The following is an 18,708-nucleotide window of genomic DNA, read 5'->3' on the forward strand; positions in this document are numbered from 1 at the left end:
CACCTGAAAACTTCACTGTGACAACTACACTGCCAAGGTCAAGCATATTCTCCTTGTACGCGCTTGCACTTAAAAGGATGCATTACATCTCGTCCTGTGTTTCCTGAAATCTGGCAAGTCTGCAGCACATCCTAAACGACTGGGCAGATGGCCAGTTTCCTGTAGTGGACTCTCACGGTGAGACTAACGAATATCAGCAGCTCAATGACACAATCGCACCTCTTTGACTGTAATAGCACCTTGGTGCTTTACAGAAGAAAGAGAAAGCCAATGAAATGTGTGCCAATAAGGGCCAAAGACAAATGATTACTTGCTGATGAACAGAAATACTCAAGACTGCACAATACAGTACAATAACGGTGCTATTGAATGAAATGAGACTGACAGTTTGAGGCTCTGGCTTTGGCATGTCATTTAATTGTTATCTTGTCTCCCAGACTCCCCCATTCACCTAGGTACAATCAACAAATCACAGCTGCGGGAGCATCTGCATCAGCATAGAAATGAGGTAATTGAACCCATAATGTGCTGGGTCATAACAAGAACTGTGCACAGTTACTGAAAGAATGATACAAATAATGAAAGAATAATTAAAGTATGTAAATTCAGAGGCTGGTTTCTCAGTTGAGGCTGTTTTTTTAAGGGTCGCAGACAAGAAAAAAAAATTTCAGTTCACACAAAGTGTTTTTGCATTCCACTGCAGAGCTTTTTAATCAGTTCTTCCTATGTAAATGTGCACTATAGATGTCTTTGATTGTGTAAAGTTATACAGATTTTTAGTGTCTTGCACGAGTGCCATGTTTTTCCGGTGACCCCATACTTCACCTCAGTGTTTTTTGCAAATATAAAGCTTGACTTTCATTAGATAGGCCAAAAAACTTTTTAAAAAATCTACAAAATAGAGTACAAAGTACAAAATATTTTTCAGTTTTCTTGTGAACTCTTAACTTTTGAACGGTCCCACAGAAACAAATGCCGCGTTTCCACCGAAATTACCCGGAACATTTGTACCAGGAACTTTTTTTCCCAGGAACTTTTTTCCCCCCAGACCTGTTGCTTTCTGCGTTTCCACCGCAGTGTAAAGTACCGGGAAGATTAGGCAAATAGACTGACGTAAGTCTGCACCAGTGCTCGAATTGAGTCAAGTCTTATGGGGGGTCCCCAAGTTTTTTTGGGCGGGGGGTTGGTTAGTCTCGCAATATACACTTTATACAAAATATACAATATATTTGATCATAATATGCATAAATATATATATTTATTAAAAACACTTAAATTCACATACATATATATATATATATATATATATATATATATATATATATATATATATATATATATATATATATATATCTTCTTTTAAATTACTTACTTGAGTAATATGGATTTAGAGGGTGACAAAGCAGCAGACTCAAAAGGGCAGCTATGGCAAATATACCAGGGCACTACATTTAAGGCACTTGAACACCCGTAAAAGCAAGTGACTTCAAAATACATTGAAATGTCTCAAAAACAGTAGAAAATAATCAGATGGCTTCCAGTCTCACTGGATGGTATCACTGTCAGATTCAACAGTGGCACAGGGATAATTATTTCATAATGTCTCCGAAAGCAGTGAAAAGAGAGCAGTCAGTCATTTTATTTTTCAGGATTTTTTGATGAAATGAAAGTTCAAAAGAACAGCATTTATTTGAAACAGAATCTTCTGTTACATTATACATGTCTTTACTGTCACTTTTGATCAATTAAATGCAACCTACTGAATAAAAGTATTAATTTCTTTCCCAACATTTTTTTATAAATTCTAACCACAAGCTTTTGAATGGTAGTGTATAATGCTACAAAAGTTTATATTTCAGATAAACTTTCTATTCATCAAACTAAATTTTTTTTTAAAATACTGTAAATAACGGTTTTCAACATTGATATTAATCATAAATGTTTGTTGAGCATCAAATCATCATATTAGAAAGATTTCTGAAGGATCATGTGATGAACACTTGGAGTAACGATGGTGAAAATTCAGCTTTGATCACAGAAATAAATTATATTTTATTGTATTATTATTTTACATTGTAATAATATTTCACAATATTACTGTTTTTACTGTATTTTGGATCAAATCAATGCAGGCTTAGTGAACAGAAGAGACTCTTGAACTTTTGAATAGTGTACATCCAACAGAATGATTCTAGCTTTATTTACCAATGTAGTATTTACCCTAAAAACAACTGGATGATTGATGTGACAATGTGATAATGTTTGTTCCAAAAGACTTGATTAAATGCATGAAACTTGTTTATTATAAATTGTGGCAAAACATGCTGTCAGCCTGTGTGTTGGTTGGGATTTTTCAACTATTTCAGCACATACGATTTTTAAATAGTTACGTCCAGTAGGTGGCGATAAAACACTGTCATAAGTGAGTGAGTCAGCAGACTATTCAACCATTTCAGTGAAAAAGGCTGCTTTATTCATAAACAAACAATACTATGGCAATCAAAATAAATCATTGCTATTTCAAGAGTGAATCCCGCATAAATGCGTATGTAATTCCCAAAACTTTGCCGTGTTTATACAGCCTTTGGTCCTAGCAGCATGAAAAACAAGTCATATACAAATAAATACAAATTCTGAATGGATATTAGAAAGCATAGAAAGCGCACAACGAGCGCTCCCTTTATAATTACTAAAAATCTGTTATCCATCTTCATCGAGATCTCTAGCACTAGCACTCCTGTAGAACCAGGACTGTTAATTATGAAAAAAATAGTAACGTAAGCCTAAATGTTTCCAATATATGCTAGGAATATAAAAGCCCCGACATGGAGTGGATAACTGTTAGATATAAAGTAGAAAGATATATAGCGAGAGACAATTACCCCTCAAAAAAGTCAGTAAGAAGCTTTCTCTTCCCGACTGCGAGTGGAGGTTTATTTTTCTCCATATTTTAAAAGCTAAAATTAGCTTCACCGGAGCGGCGCCAAACAAACAGTCCTGTCGACGATGTCATGCGCGCGCACAGCGCTCTTTAGGCGGGACGTTTACATTTTAAAGAGACATGACAACTAGCCTATAAACACACTTAAAATAAATTATTGTAAATAATCAATTCACGATATTTACTGTATCCTTTGCATGCATTTATTTTGATTTGTCATTATTATTTTTACTAAAATAAAAATATCCGAGGGACCCCCATAATTCTATTTTTTACTTCTTATGGGGGGTCCCTAATACCTTATGGGGGGTCCCGGATCCCCCCAGCCCCCCCTCAATTCGAGCACTGGTCTGCACGTGTTTCTCAATACAGAGTGCGCTGATTTTGGACGTGCATTCTCGGTAGTGCAGACTTTGTGCATTCGACTCGGGAGTGTGATGTCCGCGACGACGCAAATCCAGTAAATCTGCAAACAGCAGCATATACTTGATAACTTCAGTCAGCTGACCATGGCTACTATTTTCCTCTCTGTATATTAACAATAAAACAAAATAGGATATCAAATACCACTGCCTCCTTTCGTTTTCATTTAAGCATAATAACAGATGTACTTAACGTTAGTTCAGGGATATGTGTATATATACAGCCATTACAATGAAACGAAATATTATATAGATTTGCCTTTTTTATTTTCATTTTAACATCTAGATAAATTGAATACAGACCAAAGATAACCTGATAGATTTACCCAAAACGAATTATATTTTATGCTTAACCACTAAAGAGACATCAGAGCCAGCAGCACACATCAGAAGGTCTAGCCGAGGTGAGGCTGCTTCTCTGTGGATAGATGAGGACTGAGCTCCCGCTGGTCGGGTGGAGCTCACCGTCTCTGAGATCGGCGAAACACATTTTTAAATAGGCACTGTCTTTATAAATAAACCACAGATTTGAGTTTTAAACAACTACATTCTCGCCTGAAATACTTTTAAAATTACATTTCATGACACAATAACAGTAATATTTTGAAAATGTTGATCCGAATAAATGGTGGTTGAACTCAACCAATGCTGCGTGAACTCAACCAATCAGGATGTTTAGCGGACAAGTCCCGCCCCCGAAAGTTCAGGAACTTTGAAAAAGTACCACCTCGCCAGCAGGGACTTTCTGAGGGGCATTTTTTTACCCAGAACTTTATTTAGTTCCTGGTTCCTGCGGTGGAAATACACCGAGTACCAGGCCAAAGTCCTTAGTTCCTGGGTAAAGTTCCTGTGGTGGAAACGGGGCAATAGTAGTTCTTCACATGACTGAAAGTATAGTGAGACAAGCCGCAATGGTCAAAAACATCTATCTAGTGCAAATCTAAAGGAATAGTTCACCCCAAAATTTAAATTTTGTCATCATTTACTCAACCTCATGTCTTTTCAAGCCTGTATGACTATCTTTGGTGGAAAAAGAAAATTGGCCTCTTTTTTTTTTTCATAGGAAGTCAGTGGTTACCAACATTCTTCCAATTATCCTCTTAAAAGAAATGAAGTCAAACATGTTTAAAATGACACAAGGGTCGTTATATGATGACAGAATTTTAATTTTTGGGTGAACTATCAGTGGAACACAAAAGTGAACAGTTCTATGTGAACAGACCCCAAAGCTCTAGTGTTTTCAAATAGTATGCAAGGAGATCAATAACTAACAATGCTTTTTTACAACAAAAAGCATCGTTAGTTATTGTTATTTAACTAATGGGACCTTATTTTTAAAGTTACATTAAAAATCATCTCGGCTCAAAAATCTAAGGCATTAACATAACATTTCTGCTTCCTATCATAATTAAATCTTTTTTTCTTGCAGGGTTTATTTAAACAGCTAGAAGAAGCATGTTCTATTCAATCTGTGCGACTACATTGGATTCCTGAAAGCACTGTAAAGCAGGTGCAGTGAGAAAAAACTGGTAGCTGGTTTACTTCACATTAGGTGAATGTTTTTTTTTTCTCTGTGTTCCTCTATATAATGTGTGTTTGTGTGTGTTCTGTCAGGCTCATTCCATCATGAGTGTCACGGGTGAGCAACGTCTGTTTATAACGGAGAGTGGGCGGCTGTGTGGCGTCATCACATGGAAAGAGGTGATAAGAGCAGCCTGCACAAAGACAACAGCCATACATGAACCAAATACACTTCTAAATACACCACTCACACTGACTATATGTACGCATAGTAAAAGGGATGTTCTTATGAAACTAGATTTTTCTTCCAGATGAAGAAAATAAGCGAAGAGATGAAAAAGGAAGTCTGATGTATGAACAATTAACTCAGACATCAGATATCACACACCCAGGACAGGCATCAATTTGTGCTTACCATTTTGATAATCATTTCATCTGCTTGCAATTTAACTTGTGAAACAATAAAGAAATCTTATGAAATGAAGCAGCAACTTAATAGGGTACAACAGGGGTGAAGTTCCTCCAAAGTAAATTATATTTATATTTAATTTTTTTTAGCAAAAATAGCAAAACCACCAACAGAACCCTTTGCTGAACATCTGTTTATGACAGAATTGGACAGAAGGTTAATTTTATGATACACTGATTTACCTTAAAACATGTTTTCAACTATTTTTTTAATTGCAGATTTATAGGTCTAATGAAATTCTAAATAATGAGTTTTAGTTTTCATCAAGGTGATTAAATCAAGTTATTCCTTAACCATCAAATGAGTGAAAAGCAAACATCAAAGCAAACTTCTTTAATTATTTCATTTTCACAAATTGTGCTTCTGCACCACTTTTCAATATAGTTAAATATATATTCATATATATTCTCAAAACGTTACACTTTAGGATCAGAAGAAACAAAGGGGAGAAATTCAGAGTCCTGTCGTACCCTGCTGTTGTCATGCTGTATGGACTGATCCGATAAAACTGACCCTGTGTAATATGATGTACATGTCTAGATTTTGAAATGAGATATCTGTTTGTAACCTCATGCAGCTTGTTAGCTTCATGAGCCTCAGGCAGAGAGAAAAGAACAGAACAAAGGCTTCAGTAATAAATGACCTTCGTTTCATTTCTCAGCCATCCCAATTCTGCTCTTTTCTCTGTATTTCACTCATTCTTTGTGCTATTTTTCACAGAAAAGGTTTTATAAGAATTCATTTAAATTCAGTGTATAGCTTCTAAACATATTGTGCTGAAATTGAATTCCAGTTAAAAACACAATTTCAATTCTGCTCACTGCCCCAGAGCCTCTATCAACACAATTAATTCCTATTTCAAACCCTCCGCTGGAGCACCAAAGCAGTCACACACATTATCTGACACTGCACACGAGGATCACACTGTGTAAACTTCTATTAAAAGACCCTGGAGCATGATAACGCTTGACCATTCCACCTCCCAACGCCTTCCTCTCTCGTCCTCTCCTGCTTCTGCATTTACTAAAATGCCCTCCACCGCTGATTCCCCTCTTCTACCTCATCCATCACTATCTCTCTCTTTCTGTCACCTTTCTTCGTCAGTGGAGTGTGAATAGGGCTAATTACGGAGAAAAGGCAGACGTTTGTTATTCCAGCTCTCTCTCTTTTGTCTCTGCCACTCGCAAGAACACACAAGAATTTTCTTGTTAGCAAGCGATTTCTGCAGCAATAGATCTTTTAAAGATTAAATCATAATTTACACTTACAAAAGACTGCACAAAATGCTTGACACATTAATTAACACAACATGGAGGCAAGTTACTCAAAGGTATCTTAGGTAATACTTTTTTCAGTTACTACATATGTGATTTATAAATCTGTGGCAACTGTGACCATACACCCTTTAAAAACAAAAACAAAGTTGAAGTTTTTTTTTTTGAAGTGTGTAATATTACTAAAAGTTTATATAAATGCGAATAATATTAATTGCTGCAAGTAAGCCATTCATAGTTTGATTCATTTCATAATTCATGTAACATGAATGTAATTAACATTATTCAATAATAATAATTTACTTTTTTTCAATAAGTTAGTCATATGTAGTGTGAGTTAATGTTAAGATAATATTAATAAATCAATTAATTGCTGCAAGTCTATAGATCACGTATTCCATCTTCATAATATGAATATTATTAATATTAAGAATATTTTTACTATAAGTTAGCCATTTGTAGATCAATTTCATCTGTAAGCATTCAAACCAGTGACACTGGCTTGACCAATGGCGTGAGTTTGGGGCGGGCTTTCTTTTTTCCAACCAATAGCAGATGATGAGAGTGTATTTGAAAACAGTTCATATCTAGCAATTCTGTTTGGTGAGGCTATTAAAATGACACACTTCATCTTTGAGGATACATGAAGTCATTTGCTGTGTTGGACATTTTATACTCAAAATCTTCATGGAAACATTTAGCAATATGAAAAATCATTACAATCTCCACTTCACTGTCCCAAGTTAGGACTGCAGCTTTGCCCAAAGGCATAATTCACTTTCACTCTCCAGAGTCCTCACAAAAGGATCCAATTCAGCCCCATTGAGCTGTTCTTAGTGGAAATGCAGCAGGAAAATGTCTGTGGAGATAAAAGCGCATTTTATTTTGGCTTTCTTCTTCAGTCTATAGTGCTAATAGTTCTCCGCTTCTTTGTGAAAGGCTGCTGCAAATATCTACAAACACTCAGTTGAAGGTGAAAGGGCATGATGGTCTTGATCTCACTTCAGTCAATGTATCATTTTAGATTCATGTGCATTCATGTGCGATGATGACCTACTTCTAGAAGTACCGTATTTTCCGGACAATAAGTCGCACTTTTTTTCTTGGTTTGGCTGGTCCTGCTACTTGCAGTCTAGTGCGACTTATTTATCAAAATTAATTTGACATGAACCGAGAGAAATTAACCAAGAGAAAACATTCCCGTTTACAGCCGCGAGAGGGCGCTCTATGCTGCTCAGTGCTCCTGTAGTCTACCAAAGAAAGCATAGAGCGCCCTCTCGTGGCTGTAGACGGTAATGTTTTCTCTTGGTTCTTGGTTTTAAATAAATGCGACTTATAGTCCAGTGCGACTTATATATGTTTTTTCCCTCGTCATGACATATTTTTGGACTGATGCGACTTATACTCAGGTGCGACTTATAGTCCAAAAAATACAGTAATTGGTCTGACCCTGTTAACATAAAGTCCAATCTCCATCATCATTACCGCAAACAGAGATGCTTTCATTTGCAAAAAGGCAACATGATATGGAAATAACATGTCCGTGTGTACAATAATCCCTGTGTTCATTGCTTGTCAAAGAGGCTCAGCTGTGGCTATTACATACTTTAACAGTAAAGTGATAACCCCAGACGTAACCTCATCTGCATCTCTCCCACATCAGTGAACACAAAGAACCTTTTCGTTCCACTGTGTCATCAACATTTCAGTTATAAAAAACTTCATCCTCCGACAGGGAGATGCTGTCTGCGTGTCTTACAGACCCTCCCAAAGGCGAGATCCTCTGCACCTGCGGTGGACGCTCCGTGTCCAGCGGAGAATGAGAATGACTGGGGGAATGAGACTGAGGAGGATGAGAAGTTGCTAGAGAGCTGGTGTCATCAGCTTCCATGTGCATTCCGTACATGTGCCGAGGAACACTCAAACTCCCTCCATCCAACAGGAACTGAGAAAGATAAGGGCCCTCGGGGTCTGTGAAGACATCGTCATCATTGTGAGAGCAGGAATTAAAAAGACCTCATGCACACACATCCTCTAGGATGAGAATTATAGCGTAAATGATTAAGCCCATTAAATCCAAACTCAATATCCCGGTCTGATCTGCTCGATCCATGAGTCATCGTGTCCCAGACACATTCAGACATTTCTGTTTTGCAGTCAATTATTTGTGTGCAAGGCTTAAAGTAAACAGGCCATTTGTCATTATACTGGGCTTATTACCACACATGGGTTATCATCCCCTTGTAATGAAATAACAGTATTTTTATAGCTGGGACAGCAAGAGATGAACCAGATGGTCAGAGTGACCTCCCTAAGTGCTGTGCTACTTTTTCTCAATAGATGTATAAATAAAATATATATGAGATAATATAATTAAGAATATATGGGAAAGGAAGTTGTGAGAGTTTCTTCATAAAGACTTATTTCCATTCAAACTAGTTTAGACCTGGTCTTGCTATCAGACCAGTAGTAAGTACATTTCACATGGAACAGCTAACATTATGATGACTAGCAAAGCTGATCTTTTTAGCATTGTTACGTCTACACTCTTATAATGAAGGTTCTTTTCTGGCATCTATGGTTCCACGAAGAACCTTTCCATAGCAAAAACGGTTCTTTATAGTGGAAAAAAAGGTTCTTTAGATTTTGAAAATGTTCTTTATGCTAAGAAACAATAATTGGTTATTTTTGCAGTTCACTAAAATGTTCTCTGGGGTACCAAAAATATCAAATCTCTTGGTAATTGCAACTTTTTTTGGGGGGCAATACCTTGTAATGGAATTGTACTGGATGTGGCTATATTTTCAGCATCGTGTGTGGACCAGGCATTCATCGCTGCCTCAGCCAGAGCAAACTGCTCCGCCACACCTGTGAGAGGAAAAAAAGAGATAAAAGTTCACAGATACACAGAGTGCCAGGAAATAAAAAACACTGTATACTTCCATAAGAAATATGGACTTATATCTACTCTGTTTTTCTCACTTATGTCTTATGAATAATCATTTAACATTTAAATGAATATTCATAAAAATGACCATGACCAAAGTGGTAAAATATTTTTTAAATGTATTCACCCTCAAGCCATACAAGATGTATATGAGTTTGTTTCTTCATCAGAACAGATCTGTAGAAATTTACCATTACATCACTTGCTCACCTGTGGATCCTCTGCAGTGAATGGGTGCTGTCAGAATTAGTGTGCCAAATAGCTGATAAAACATCACAATAATCCAAGTGATCAACATGACTTCAGTCCATCATTTAACGTCCCGTGAAGGGAAAAGCTGCATATTTAGAAACAAATCTATCTTTAAGGCGTTTTTACTTTAAACTGTCGCTTTTGGCCCTAATACTGGTCCATAATCCATAATAACTCTTCCTCCATTGAAAACGTCCATCCTCTGTTGTTCTCCCACAATAAAATTCACTGGCTTATTTAGAACTGTTTTAGACGTGGTGTCAAAAGTATTGACATTCATTACTTGAGTAGTATAGATACTAGGGTTTAAAAAGACTTTTGTAGAAGTTGAAGTATCAACTCAAGCTTTTTACTCAAGTAAAATGTAAAAGTACTGGTTTAAAAAACTACTTAAAGTATAAAAGTAAAAGTAATGTAAGGGGAAAAAATGCCATTAAGAACAAAAGCTTAGGCTGCGCCACAGGGGCCTATTGTGCACTACCCCACCTCCTCAAAAAAAAATTTTTCTTAAGGCCATAGGCCATAATGACTATAATGTTATATTCAAATGTTCATGTTGAAAAATTTGCGATGCACTATTCCACCTGTTTCAGCCGCATATATGCCCATTGAAAATGAACGCACTTTAGTACAATGCAAATACATTAAAGAACTAGAGATACAGTATGATGACTAGTTGCCTAGGGTGACCATATAAGCCATTTTCCCAGGACGCGTCCTTGCCAGGATTTCTATATTACCTAAAACATCCAAAGTAGTTTGACCAATAACATGCAGGTATGTTACATAATCAACCAATTGTGGCGTTTGATAAGGTGAGATCTACAGAGAACAATCAAAGTAATGCAAATACACGTACATGTTAGGTGTTTGTTCGTTCATTCAACTTGAAGCATCGCTGCGCACCAATCATTGTATGACACCAAAGTACCAAGAGAGTGATTTGAATGCAGAGCCGTCTGCTCTGCTCTCTATAGCTCTTATGAATGCCATACAATGATCGATCTGCAAAGCACAAACAGCCAAAATCTGGATATTTTAGGCAATATAAAAATCCTGGCTAGGACGTGTCCTGGGAAAATGGCTCATATGGTCACCCTATAGTTTCCTATAAGTATTGTCATGGTGCAAAAAGTCAAACTTCAAGGCATGTCATGAATAAGCTTTAATGGAATGTAAATGTACATCCACGCTTAGCTGCAGGAATCTGCAAGGGCAATGGACAAGAACATTGGTGCAGGCTAAGAAACAATTACCCTTGCATGGTTGTCTATATACAATAAACATTATAGTGCTGTCAAAATGAATGATTAATCCAAGTGATTAATCAAAAACTAAAAATGAAAAATAACTCATAATCCTGATACCTTCTTGATTGATAGCTTCCTGTATTCGCTACATAGGTCTGCTATGTCCAGTGTGTGTGTGTGTGTGTGTGTGTGTGGGGGGGGGGTAACGAGTTACAAAGTTGGTACAGCCTATTTATCACAATATTGTCAATTGCATCGTCAATCGCAAACGATAATTTATTAAAATGTCTCGCTACCGAACTACCTACAGTAGCCCCATTCACTGCAGAGGATCCATTGGCGAGCAAGTGATGTAATGCTAAATTTCTCCAAATCTGTACCTATGAAGAAACAAACTCCTCTACATATTGGAAGGCCTGTGGATGAGTAGAAATGTACACTTGTGAATAAAATATTAGCAGTTTTTACAGTAACAAAGTCACAAAACAATGCCAAGCCCTGTTTTTAGCATGTTGTGGTTTCTTTAGTTGGTTGTTTAGTTGTTTACCACCCCCAATGTCATATTGTACATGATGTTATCAATATCTGGTATATCTACATTGGTTGCTACAGTACTGATTTGAGCATCAACACATCAACATGAGACATACAAGAGTTATCATCAGTGTGCAAAAAATTAATGGAAAAATCCTGTCTTCCTGTTCTTGTCCATCATACCATTTTACCACAGCACTGAACTTGTGAGGTTCATTAGACATCACGATCAAAGTATTACTGTATTTATACTTATTTTATGCAGGGCTAAGGTTTAGAGATTAGCTTAAACCTGGGTAGTTAAATGTTAAATATATAAATGCTGTCTCACCCGCAGCAAATCGTGCTTCTTTGATTTCATCAGTGAGGTGGGAGTAGAGCTGCTCGTCCTCCTGCAGTGCGGTTCCCACACCTCCCCATCCTCCACCATCTCTCGTCCAGCCACACCAGCCTCCTCCAGACGTCGCTTCCCCTCCCCAACTCTTCCACTCAATCAGGTGGGCGACTCGGCCCTGGGCCATTGCAGTTGGCTTAGTGATGTGGTCTTTAATAGTGGCCAGCAGTCCTGAGGAGATCGGAGGGATTAGCATTGGCACAGATCAAATTAAATAAAGGAAATGAAAAGAAGGAAGGATGTGATGAAGAGGTGATGCTAAAGAGTGGTAAAAGTGAGAATGGATAAATCGTCTGGGGGGGGGTGACTTAAAACTTACTCTCTTCAAACTCATTGAAACCTAAACAGTCTTATAAGGATTAGTGTCTGAAAGCATGGGACCAGAAAACTTTTGCAGTGGGTTACACTTTGGAGCATTTATTTCAAAGCAGTAGAGTCACAAATACCATGTTTTGAGAAATATTAGCTATTTGAAATGAACATTTATGAAGCAGCCTAGAATGAAAATTTAAACTGTATTTTTCCCTTAAAATTGTCATTTTGGCTGCTTGAAATACCTCACAATTGTGTTCAATTAAAACCATAAAAAAATGTCATAATTTTGAATTAATTTTCATTTTGTTGTATTTATGTCCTACCATAAATACAGGTGCATCTCAATAAATTAGAATGTCTTGGAAAAGGTCATTTATTTCAGTAATTCAAACTCAAATTGTGAAACTCGTGTATTAAATAAATTCAGTGCACACAGATTGAAATAGTTTTAATTAATCTAAAGTTTTTGGTCCTTTTAATTGTGATGATTTTGGCTCACATTTAACAAAAGCCCACCAATCTCAACAAATTAGAAGACTTCATTAGACCAATAAAAGAAATTACAAAACATTTGTGAATTGTTGGTCTTCTGGAAAGTTTGTTCATTTACTGTACATGTACTCAATACTTTGTAGGGGCTCCTTTTGCATTAATTATTGCCTCAATTCGGCGTGGCATGGAGGTGATCAGTTTGTGGCACTGCTGAGGTGGTATGGAAGCCCAGGTTTCTTTGATAGTGACCTTCAGCTCATCTGCATTGTTTGGTCTCTTGTTTCTCTTTTTTCTTCTTGACAATACCTCATAGATTCTCTGTGGGGTTCAGGTTTGGTGAGTTTGTTGGCCAGTCAAGCACACCAACACCATGGTCATTTAACCAACTTTTGGTGCATTTGCAGTGTGGGCAGGTGCCAAATCCTGCTGGAAAATGAAATCAGCATCTTCAAAAAGCTGGTCAGCAGAAGGAAGCATGAAGTGCTCCAAAATTCCTTGGTAAGCGAGTGCAGTGACTTCGGTTTTCAATAAAAAAACACACACAAACACCAGCAGATGACATTGCATCCCCAAATCATTACAGACTGTGGAAACTTAACACTGGACTTCAAGCAATTTGAATGGCTTTGAGCTTCTCCACCCTTCCTCCAGACTCTAGAACCTTGGATTCCAAATGAAATGCAAAACTTGTTCTTATCTGAAAATAGGACTTTGGACCACTGGGCAACAGTCCAGTTCTTCTTCTCCTTAGCCCAGATAAGATGCCACTGATGTTGTCTGTGGTTCAGCAAATCCCTTGACACGTCTGTGTGTGGTGGCTCTTGATGCCTTGACCCCAGCCTCAGTCCATTCCTTGTCAAGTTCACTCAAATTCTTGAATCAATTTTACTTGACAATCCTCATAACGCTGCGGTTCTCTTGGTTGGTTGTGCATCTTTTCCTCCACACTTTTTCCTTCCACTCAACTTTCTGTTAGCATGCTTGGATACAGCACTCTGAACAGCCAGCTTCTTTGGCAATGAATGTTTGTGGTTACCCTCCTTGTGAAGGGTGTCAATGATTGTCTTCTGGACAATTGTAAGATCAGCAGTCTTCCCCATGATTGTGTAGCCTAGTGAATCAAACTGAGAGAACATTTTGAAGGCTCAGGAAACCTTTGAAGGTGTTTTGATTGATTAGCTGATTGGCATATTGTTGAGGTTTTTGTTAAATGTGAGCCAAAATCATCACAATTAAAAGAACCAAAGACTTAAACTACTTCAGTCTGTGAGCATTGAATTTATTTAATACTGTACATGAGTTTCACATTTTGAGTTGAATAACTGAAATAAATTAACTTTTCCATGACATTCTAATTTATTGAGATGCACCTGTATATTAAAACTTAATTTTTGATTAGTAATATGCATTGCAAAGATCTTCATTTGCATATTTCAAGGTGATTTCTCAATATTTAGCTTTTTTGCACCCTCAGATTCCAGATTTTCAAAAATTGTCATATCCTAACAAACCATACATCAATGGAAAGCTTATTTCTTCAGCTTTCAGATGATGTACAAATCTCAATTTTGAAAAATGGACACTTATGACCAGGGTCACACACACATACATAAATATATTATATTCTGCTGAGAAGAAAAAAAAAGTAATCTACATTTTAGATGGCCTGGAGGTAAGTTAATTTTCATTTTTGGGTGAAATATAATAATTACAAACCAAAATTTGGTCTCAAACTGATCACCCATACTGGGTGATATAGGGTTAATTTTCAATCATGTTATCCATTCTTTTAGCATGTTTATTTATTTGTTTAATGTTTATTGTAATATTTATTGTAAATTACAAAACTATAAATACATTTTTAACTAGATTTTTAAATGTTGAACTTTTTGTTCCCAATGCATTAGTGGAAAGGAACATTTGCAAACTGGGCGCCTAATTATCGTGCAAAGTCCTTACAAACCTATTACTGGAAGTAGCAATAATTTTTATTCCCCATGACATAATTATTTTCCCCCAAAGCAGTTCATTTGCAGGGGTTTTTTTTTTTTCAAAGATTTGTGGGTTATTTATTTCTTTATTTTGCGTTATTATACATATTCATCAGCTGGTGACTGCATTTAGAATTAGAATGAAATTATCCAAATGTTCTTTCTGAAAAACTTAAAAACCCATAAAACACTATTAGTCTCTGTAATTAACTTTCTGAAAAGACTGGGCCTGGAGAAGTAAAGCAAAAAAAAAGGAAACAGGTGGCTAAAGAGGCACTAGAGAAAGAGAGAGAGAGATTGTTCAGAAATGAGAGATATGCAGGCAGAGGGAAATTACATTAGCAAGATTCTGTAAAAGTCTACTGCTCTTCTGATTCAAACAAATGATTCTGAACGATAGCCAGAACCTAGCAAAACAACATACAGTGTGACAGTGCCTAACATGCACTCTTTGCTCCTCACCCATCAGGGAAGAATTAGCCAATTCTCCAATGTCATACCCGCTGCTGCTCCTTTTATCTGACATGCTGCCATTGTAGGACTGATGGTTACCCTGAATAACATGACAAGACGGGAAACACATAAGACAGCCTAACATACCAAATAAAACCTTTCAGAAATCACATTTGCAAGTGAATCACAGGTGCTAATTACACCTAACAAGACACTTTTACCAGACCTTACACATTCAGAGTGTGAAAGCACTCCCATGTATCATTGAAATACATTTTCATATACTGAATTCTGAATGATTTATAAACTTGCATACGTCTCCCACTTTTGATTTTATGTGATAACACACACCTTAAAGATTGGCTGTCCCTCAGCATATGAGTGAAGCTCTTCCATGGGGTGCTGCTGGCCACTTTGCAGCTCTAGAAAGACAAAATTTGTTCCTGGTTATTGCATGCCACTATGCCACTTTATTTTATATGTTTTTCAATGTCAAATAACAGTGTGAGTGTGCATGTAGCAGAGTGCATTGAGTTTGTTCTGGAGGGGATGGATGGGACTCACTCCTGATGCTCTCATGTTTCCATAGCAACAAGAGATTGTCTTGACAACACCACCCTGGGGATCCCCAATGTTCAAGAGCACATTTTTCATCACCGGCCGCATCTCATTGAGGTTAGATCTCAAAGAGGACAACTAATCTCAGACCTGTTGAGCTTTAGGTTCCCGCCAGCATGTTATTTGCTAACAGGTATCAACTGACAATGTGTGACCTTTACAATGTCACACGTTGTGCGTGTTTCCCCCTCTACAACCCACCTCCCATTCATCACCGTGAAACTCCATCCATCTCACATATGCATTATACATCAGCTTTGAACCTGGCATTTCGCGCTCCATGCTCCGCCTTAGCTACGGAGCCCAGGACCTTCTAACCCCCACAGGGCTCAGACAAACAAACACTACTCTCCACTCTCTGGGAGTTACAAATCATCCACTTCATCTGTGCCATTTCCTTGGAGGACACCTTGAAGATGAAATGTCACTTCTTACCTTAGACTCCATTTGTAAATACTGTGACACTACACCTGTGTACCAAGATTGAGCTGTCTCGCTGGCTTACAATTCATAATACACTTGTCATATTCAGATGGTATGATAGAAATGAGAACAGAATTATTTCCATCTGGCGCTCAGAGGAAACTTCTCAGAATTAGCTGTGCTGTTCCAGCAACAGTTAACAACTGGTTCTGTTTGGCCTGTGAACTCTGTGCCAGATAACTTAAATAAATCCCTCAGTGTAGGAATACAGTCATTATGAAAGAGATAATGTACACAGATCCTCACAAAATCGCTAAATACGTGGACATGAAATATTGATGAGAATTATTTCATAGCTATTTGATAAATCTTTATACACTAAATAAACATCTATCCACGATATGCATAATAAGTTATGAAATTATAATTTGAGAAAAATGTTATGATTATTTATAAAGTTATTATGTTAGTGATAATGTACAGTATAGATGTGTCCCTATTGCTGTACTTATGCACTATTCTGTGACGTTTTGTTGTATAAATAGTGCAAGTAGTGTGTTCACACTGAAATTCCAAAAAGTAAAAGTGCACTTTTAATTACCTGGATGATACACCAAAAAAAAAAAAAAAAAAAAAAAACAAAGTGTGGAATGTTGGGCACTCAACTGTCTCAGCTTTAATTACATAGCAGAGGGGGAGGGGCTATCAGACATTAATGACAAAATAACCTTATATAATTCATAAACTACACGGTTGAGTTCATAATGCATAAGTACATAGTGTTTAAGTGCACAGTTTTATAGTATGTAAATTGGGATGAAACTACTGACAGCAAAATAAATAAATCCTGAGAAAGTTTAAACAGTTAATAAACAGCTACTCACAAAATAAATAAATATGTGGAAATGCAATCTTGATTTGAGAATGATTTTATAACCTTACGTGTAAAGTATTCTAAACATTTCACCAAGAAAAATAGTCAATAATAATGTCCAAAACAAATAGCCTACAAGACAAACTGCAAAATTTTAACAACAATAATGCATATACATATAAATAATAATACAACAATAATACATATAAAATCATATTATATGTATTATTAATTCAGTATTAAAAACAAGGACCCCTAAGGTAATTATATATATTCATTTAAATCATTTTATTATTATATATATTTTGAATTAATGCCTTTACTCCCCAATCAAAAGGGGGAAGCCAACTGATATCCAGCGTTGCCATGGACTACAGTGAATATTAGGAAACATGGGTGGCATGATTGACCAATCAGAATCAAATATTCCAGAAAGCTGCGTAATATTTAATTACAGTGCAGTATGTAAGCATTGGTATTTTAGCAGCAACATACTCTTGCTGCTGAGAAAATAAAGTGCATCAGCTTCAAAAACTATAGAAACTGCACACAATAGAACAATCTATTCATATAAACTGCACTTTTTTCAGTCACTCACAACTGCATGTGCTCATTTTGCATTATATTTGAATAAGCTGTGATTTTTTTTTCACATTGATACCTTATGCAAATGCTCAAGATAAGCAGAAAGGTGGGTAACGAGATAAGAGTGAAGACCGCGGACGGACCAACAGCTAAGCTGATGGACACAGGACAGACCGAGACAGACAAACTCAGATACAATCAGGAACAGACTGACCTTGGTGACCTTTGCAGAGGCAGGAGCCCATGTTCAACAGCTTAGCAGTTATCTGTTCACCATGCTGACTGAGATGGGGGCGACGGGGGAAAATTAGCAACAGGGAGAAAGAGATGAGTGCGTGTTTGGAAGAAGAAGGGGATCTGGAGAAAGCAGAGAGAGCCTACTGGATGATAGAGGTGGAGAAAAGAGGGAAGGAAAAATATTGGACCAGGAGGAGGAGAAAAAGGACCTGGTGTCCATCCGGTACAGTGAAGCACTGTTTCTCATGTGGGGATGGAAGTGAGGAGAGGGAAAGAGAGAGAAGTGGGGAAAACAGCACTGAGACTACATGCACTCAGTCCCTCCCCTCCTCTCTTCTCTTCTCCTCCCCCTTCTGCTCTCATTTTCTCTCTCAGACCCAACTTTTACACCATCTACATACTGAAATGACTACCTTTTATTGAGGTTACATGCACTGATTTAACATTTTGGGCATTAAGCTGACAATTAGTTTTATTTTATGACTAATAACTGATAAATGTCTGATACTGAAATAAAATGATTTTGATAATAAAATTATATTTATAATAACATTATATTAAAATTTGCATTTCAAAGTGCATTTCAAAATGCAAATCAATTACTTTAAATGCTACAAACAAATATAGGCATCAACATATTCTAATGTACAATGTGAAAATTAATCATTATTTTGTGATTGGCTAAAAATATTTTTTTATTAAATTAGTAGTGTTTT

At 36.9% G+C, this 18,708-nt stretch overlaps 1 protein-coding gene and 1 long non-coding RNA gene across 4 annotated transcripts; one reads left to right on the top strand and one right to left on the bottom strand.

Moving 5' to 3' along the window:
- Positions 1-110: 110 nt before the first annotated feature.
- LOC132129280 (uncharacterized) lies at positions 111-9,966 on the top strand. Of its 3 annotated transcripts, XR_009428474.1 has the most exons (5): positions 111-177; positions 438-623; positions 4,916-5,064; positions 8,389-8,620; positions 9,436-9,966. It is a non-coding gene; the product is annotated as an uncharacterized LOC132129280 (long non-coding RNA). The 3 variants fall into 3 exon arrangements; XR_009428472.1 differs by lacking the exon at positions 9,436-9,966 and having other exon boundaries at positions 8,389-9,390; XR_009428473.1 differs by lacking the exons at positions 438-623; positions 9,436-9,966 and having other exon boundaries at positions 4,978-5,064; positions 8,389-9,390.
- Positions 8,067-18,292, bottom strand: LOC132129278 (protein FAM131C-like). The gene is made up of 7 exons (XM_059540806.1): positions 18,137-18,292; positions 17,970-18,037; positions 15,607-15,677; positions 15,265-15,355; positions 11,942-12,175; positions 9,397-9,495; positions 8,067-8,598 (listed from the first exon to the last, which is right to left on the bottom strand). Exons 2-7 carry the CDS (start codon positions 17,998-18,000, stop codon positions 8,333-8,335), a joined length of 792 nt encoding a protein of 263 aa, XP_059396789.1. The 5' UTR covers positions 18,001-18,037; positions 18,137-18,292; the 3' UTR covers positions 8,067-8,332.
- Between the last annotated feature and the right edge of the window lie 416 nt (positions 18,293-18,708).

Source organism: Carassius carassius, chromosome 46 (assembly GCF_963082965.1).
Source record: "Carassius carassius chromosome 46, fCarCar2.1, whole genome shotgun sequence".
NCBI lineage: Eukaryota > Metazoa > Chordata > Actinopteri > Cypriniformes > Cyprinidae > Carassius > Carassius carassius.

Excerpts from the sequence above, each read along its gene's own strand:
- LOC132129278 (XM_059540806.1), bottom strand. The coding sequence starts at position 18,000 with ATGGGCTCCTGCCTCTGCAAAGGTCACCAAG. Across the intron at positions 12,176-15,264 it reads GGCTAATTCTTCCCTGATGG|GACTGCTGGCCACTATTAAA; the intron begins GTGAGGAGCAAA and ends CGATCTCCTCAG. Across the intron at positions 8,599-9,396 it reads CAGTACAATTCCATTACAAG|ACCCCGAGGGCCCTTATCTT; the intron begins GTATTGCCCCCC and ends ATGTCTTCACAG.